General features: G+C 38.4%; 1 protein-coding gene across 1 annotated transcript in view; it reads right to left on the bottom strand.

The window, feature by feature from the left end:
• Positions 1-808: 808 nt before the first annotated feature.
• Positions 809-6000, bottom strand: part of UHRF2 (ubiquitin like with PHD and ring finger domains 2) — a 142002-nt gene continuing 136810 nt past the window's right edge. Inside the window, exons 15-16 of the mRNA XM_063455111.1 lie at positions 3795-3893; positions 809-1982 (exon numbers count right to left, since the gene is read on the bottom strand). Coding sequence (XP_063311181.1) covers positions 1836-1982; positions 3795-3893 — 246 coding nt within the window. The 3' untranslated portion in view covers positions 809-1835. The remainder of the gene's footprint in view (positions 1983-3794; positions 3894-6000) is intronic.

The raw sequence follows: 6000 nt of genomic DNA, 5'->3' as shown, positions 1-6000 counted from the left end.
CAATCAAGTTACCGCGTTTTTGAATGCAACTGCTATTATCTGTGTATTTAAAAGCTTGGTTGAATTGAAGAAATACAGTGAAAAAAATTGCATTTTCCTTAGCTTAACAAGGGCTTGATCATCTGGTGGAAAGTTGTTAACTGTTTGGATTCAGGTCTGTGGCTGAAGTGTTTTTTTTGATAATATTTTTTCACCAGTCAATGTGGGCAATGATATCTTCCACTTTTTTTTTTACTTAAATATTTAAAGGGTTACTCCATCCACCATGACCACTTTAGTGAGTTGAAGTGGTCATGGTGGTACGAGTCTGAATTCAGAGATATTTGTGCATGTGTGCTGGAAATCTGGTTACAACCTAGAACTCTGTTCAGGAATGCCTAATTCAATTCTGTGAAAAATGCTGGCTGGCAACAGATCCAACAATGTTAACCCTTGTAGGCAAGGGTAAGCTTGCTCACACCTCCCTCTGTGCAATGAAGTCTCCCTGCATTATTTTTTTTTTCTTCTTGAAAATACCTCCCATTCCTCCTCCACTGACTCAGAGCTCGAGCATATGTTCCGAACCAGCGAAACTGTCCAATCAGAGGCTTCTCTATTAGAAGATTTTCCTTGGACCAAGTGAGGCCCTGGCTAATGTCAGATGGAGATCTGTGTAGGCATTGTAAACGGTCAATAAGGGTTAATATTACATGTAGCACTTCAGGCATAGCGAATAAAGGACCACCCATTATTCCGTCATGTATTAAAACTCAAAGAGTTTGAAAAACTCAAGCAACCAATCAAAAAAACAAAAAAACAGAAGGAACAATTCAGAATCATAAAATATTTAATAACGTATATTGTAGGGAATATGCTGTGTATAAAATTTGAGATCACAATAGGAAGCAAATTTTCAGACCCCCTCCAAGCTATTACTAACACCATTTGAAATGCTTTGCAGATTGTATTGCCACGGATATTAAACCCTACGGAGCAAGGCAAAAAAACAGAACAAAAAAGGATAAAACGGTTACAAAAGTGGCATGTTTAATAAAGAGAGAAAAACAAATCACACAGCTAGACTGCCCTGCGTATCTATAAGAGAAAAGAAAAGCACAAAACAAAATTAAACACAGATCACGTTACACTAATGTAGCAACAACCCATATATATTGTTCTCATTAGTTATTAGTAGTCAATTTGCATAAGGTACAAAATACGAAGCAGAGAAGCTCACTGTAATAAACAACATATTTTAAAAGAAAAATGAAAAAAAGAATATAAAGAAAATTATATGAAAATTTACGAGAGTATATTGAGGCTATGGGAATTGCTCTCTTAAATCTAATACATCTTTCTAAGTGCTGCAATTGCAAACTCTTAAGCCCTAGAAGAGTCTAGTAGACTTTGCCCTGCAATGCACTGTGGACTCCCTAGCACTGGAGCAAACAAAGTTCATGGACCAAGCACAACAAAAGGCGCTCTTTGAAACTTGACCATTTGCTTTCTTTCAATATCCAAGTGTCTTTGCCCATGTCAAAATAGCTTAACAAAGACAGGAAGAGTCAAACCTCAGTAATTGGGGAGTATGTTGTGTTGGTTCCATTCCGTCTTCAGCTAGGGATAGTAGGTTTAGTACAGATGGGCATGAACTGAAATTGTAGGGGGAAACAAGGATGTGCGTCTTTGAATGTAGAGTTCCACGGTGTATCTTGGTCCACTGAAGATAGATTTTATTTATTTTTTTTATTTAATTCTCCAAGTTTAAACATTTCACTTGTCCGTTCAAAATATTTCACTTGTCCGTTAATTATAAAAAAAGTCAAAAAGCAGAAAAGCTGTGGGAGCACAACAAATCATCGTCCTTTGCTATATCCAGGAAAAAACTGGTCCAGCAGTGTTTGTAGGACCTTGTTTGGAACCATAGTATAAGTCTTTCCAAGGTCAAATCTACAGGCTGGACAGGAAAAGACCTCGGCTCGGAAGGAACGCTGCAAACAGCTCTATTTAAATAGAAAGACATAAAAAAAAATTGATACATTAAAGCAAACTGATCAAATTATTTGCTTTGCACAAAGGCAACATTGACTAATTATGCACCAATTAAAAATATGCAAAAAACACCACAAAAAAATAATAATAAGAGTACAAATTATAGTACATTTATACTGCTAGTGAATAGGATACATTGGGAAGAAAGGTTTTGTAAACCACTGGTTCTCTTTAGTGAAGGATATATGGACCACATTTAGTATTTTCCTTTTTTACAATGTCCGATAAAAGGGTCAGCATTGACGCATCAAAACCACAAATTAAAGCTGTAGCAGTTTTGTTGCCAAGAATTCCATTGCGATCAAAGCACAAAAGTTGCGTTCATTTTAAAGAGCATCGCATTCCATCTATAACTTGTACTAGAAATCTTAGCAAACAGCTAGATTTTAATTTAAAACTCTTTAAAATGCTAGTTTCTCCACCACCTGACAATCAAATGAATGAAACTATCATAAGGTTAGCTTTACACAAGATTATCAGATCAGGAAAAGAGCATGCAAATGCTCTAGGTCACTCTAGAAAGGGGTAAATGAATGGTCTATTTGTCTAGTTTTCTTTATTTTGAGAGAAGAGCCTATTTAATTATCAAATTAATGTGTAATATGCAATCCCAGTTGGAAGAGTGGATATTGGTTATGAAGAAACCTTTGTAGGTGGACAAATAAATTAAATGAATGAGTATGTTTATGTCTGCTTTACAAAACTGGACTGTTGGGAAGAAGTTAATCTATGTGTTGCATTCACCAGACAGTGGGGCTTTAACTTTGGGTATATATGATCTACAGCTCACTTTTGGCAGGAAACTGATTGATTTTTTTTTTGTTCTTTATATACTTTCAAGGAAACTCTATGCTGACAAACTGCTGTTAATGAGATTTGTAATAGAGTAAAAAAACAAAAGGAGGTGAAAAAAAAAGGTGGCAACATTAAAAAGTGCCAAACCAACAAGGATTCTGTGGAAAGAATCATGAGTAGAGAGCAAAGGACCAATGGATAGGTAGGTCCAGGAATTCATAGGGCTAGATTTCACCCCTTAATGAGAAAAAAAAAATAACCAGCATACACTCTGCATAAATCTCCTGATGAATTCTGATTAAAGGATGAAATGCATTTCACATTACCGTATTCCTGTCTTACATGTTGTGGAGGATTGCCTAATTGCTTACCGGAGTTGTGCCTCCTGAATCCCTGGTGGGTCCTATAGGTCCTGACATTGAATAGCGGACAGTGTGGTGGGACTGTTGGCCCTTATGGTAAGGTGTTTTTTTTTTTTTTTGCATAAGCCCTCTGATCTGCACTTTTCTTCGTGAGTGGATTCCTCTTATTTATTTATAAATAAAAATTTTTACCAGGAAAGATACATTGAGATTTCTCGTTTTCAAGTATGTCCTCTTATAGGTTTTATTTGCATTACTGTAATAAATGTATTGTGGCATGATCTGTTGCTTTTCTTTTACATGTCCTGACCTCATACTGATACTGAGCCCATATCAGGTATATATGTGGTATGTGATTTCATTATATGTTTTTTCACATTTTATATATGGCTATTTTTCCCTGATACATGATGCCCTCTAGTGTATTCTATTTGTCTTTTGGAGGATTTTATTGGGAGCAGTCCTTGGAGTGGCTGCATTTATCAGTGTCAACATACTTTTGTGTATTTGATGCCCCCTAATTTATTCTGGCCATTTAGTCTTTTATTCTACGTAGAGAGACAGACAAAAACAAGCATATATTAGCATCCAATATAGACCACTTACTCTGCACACATTGTGGAGGCAGGCTGTTGTGACTGGTTGGTAAACTAGCTCCTGGCAGCACACACACATGAAGGTTTGCTCCACTTTCTTCAGAAATTTCTAGGATACAACATAATAAAGAGGTCACTTTATCGCAAAGCTAGCACACCAATGAATACATCCTTAATCAGCATAGTAAACGCAGGAGGAACCTTTTCTTGCTCACGCACAAAAGTATAAATCTATAAATTGAATGATAGAGAGATTGAGATCTGTCTGACAACTGCTGATTATTGTTACGATTGTCTATCTTGAAATAGTTTATTTAAGTACTGGTCTTTTCTCTGGAAGAACATTTGTGGAAAGGAAGACTTGTGCTTTAAGTTGAGATTTATGGTTAGAATTTGCAAATGTAGCCTGAAATAGAGTGAATCTGGATATGAAACAGGGATTGTTCCTCAAAACAAAATACATATTAAAGGAACACTATAGTCACCTAAATTAATTTAGTTAAATAAATCAGTTTTAGTGTATAGATCATTCCCCTGCAATTTCACTGCTCAATTCACTGTCATTTAGGAGTTAAATCACTTTGTTTCTGTTTATGCAGCCCTAGCCACACCTCCCCTGGCTCTGATTCCAGCCAGCAGCACATGTAGGTCAGCAGCCACCAGAGCTCCCTGTGTAGAAGGCCCAAACATGGCAGCAGGTCGGAAGGGGAAGCCCACCGAAACGCACTGCGCCTCAGCACAGCAAACAGCAACGACCCACAACAGAGCCTCCAGAAATGAGGGAGGCATTACAAGAAGCCCAGATCCATGTGCAGAAAGCCCAAACATGGAGGCAGGCCGGAAGGCGAAGGCCGGAAGGCGAAGCCCACCGAGACGCACTACACCTCAGCACAGCAAACAGCAGCGACCCACAGCAGGGCCTCCAGAAACAAGGGAGGCATTACAAGAAGCCCAGATCCAGGCGTATGTCCTCTCCCACCACCCTCCACGGCTTGCTGGCCTGAAGATTTACTCTGCAGTGCTGACCCGGGTTTTACCCATAGCAGGTATCGGATGAATTGGGACATAAGAACTGAGCTGTACAGCATCCCCGTTGTCTCAGCTTGCCATTCTCAGCTCATTCAAGTGAGGGGGCCATGCTGTTGAGTGGTGTTGGAGCACTACTAAGAACTGATGTTATATGTAAATATCTTGCTTCTCTTTACTTTCTTTCTTTCCTCAGTCTGGTCTGGCCCTAGCCTGCCTGTACTCAACTACTTTTTAATAGAGAGCGACCCTCTGGGGAACCATTATTGCATGATGTAATTCATATAGAACCTGCTACAGTGTCTCTTTTAGGAGACCCACTATATTGACAGCTAGTTTTATCTGTTACTGCTACTCCTGTTGCCTCACCCCCTGACATACACTGCATAGGCCTATGTCTCATAACAAAAACTGTGCAGTCTAAACATATGCCATGTTATTGTGTCCTTGGAAACGTATGCTTAAGCTAGTCCCTGCTGTTATGGCATCGCAGGCACGTTTGTAACCCTAAGCACAGACCTAAAATGTGTTCTTTTATAAAAAAGTTATTATAGTGATCTTGCATTAGATTAGCTAAGTCTCCTCAACTCAAAATATCCTGCATAATTGTTTAGCTTTAACTAACTCTGCGTCAGAGGCATATCAGATGCATGCATGCTAGCTTACAATAAGAAAACTAGATAGCCTCTGGAGCACTAGGGTAAATTGTGAGTTACCAACCCTCTTCTGACACAATAGCCAGCATGGAAAGGCGTCACAGGAGGGCACGAAGGCTTATGCTAGGCTGCAGTTTTCTCTCATATGTGTAACACTGTGTACCAAAGATGACAGGAAAATACAAGCATATATACATATATTTTTATCTCATAGACTTAATTTACTTTACCTTTAAACAAAAATGTGCAAGTTTTCCAAACCACTGTTTAACCTATCTATGTTTCTATATTAATGAACGCTGTTGTGGCGCATGACTATACTCTGTACTCACCTGCACAACAAAAACAAAGAATTAAAAAAAAAAAAAAGAGAGAACGCTTAAACATCCTTTATTGCATATATTGTTTAATTTAGAATTTCTTTTCTCCGGCTCTGTTAATAGCCTGATTTTCCTTGCAAGAGCCTCCTGTGTGTAATTAAAGTTCAGGTTATGGAGGCTTGGGCTGCCCAGAAGTTTTGCAATGCTATCAGGC

The sequence above is a fragment of the Pelobates fuscus genome, chromosome 5 (genome assembly GCF_036172605.1).
Source record: "Pelobates fuscus isolate aPelFus1 chromosome 5, aPelFus1.pri, whole genome shotgun sequence".
Taxonomy (NCBI): Eukaryota; Metazoa; Chordata; class Amphibia; order Anura; family Pelobatidae; genus Pelobates; species Pelobates fuscus.
The sequence above is the reverse complement of the archived record's forward strand: the minus strand, read 5'-3'. Positions and strand labels throughout refer to the sequence as shown.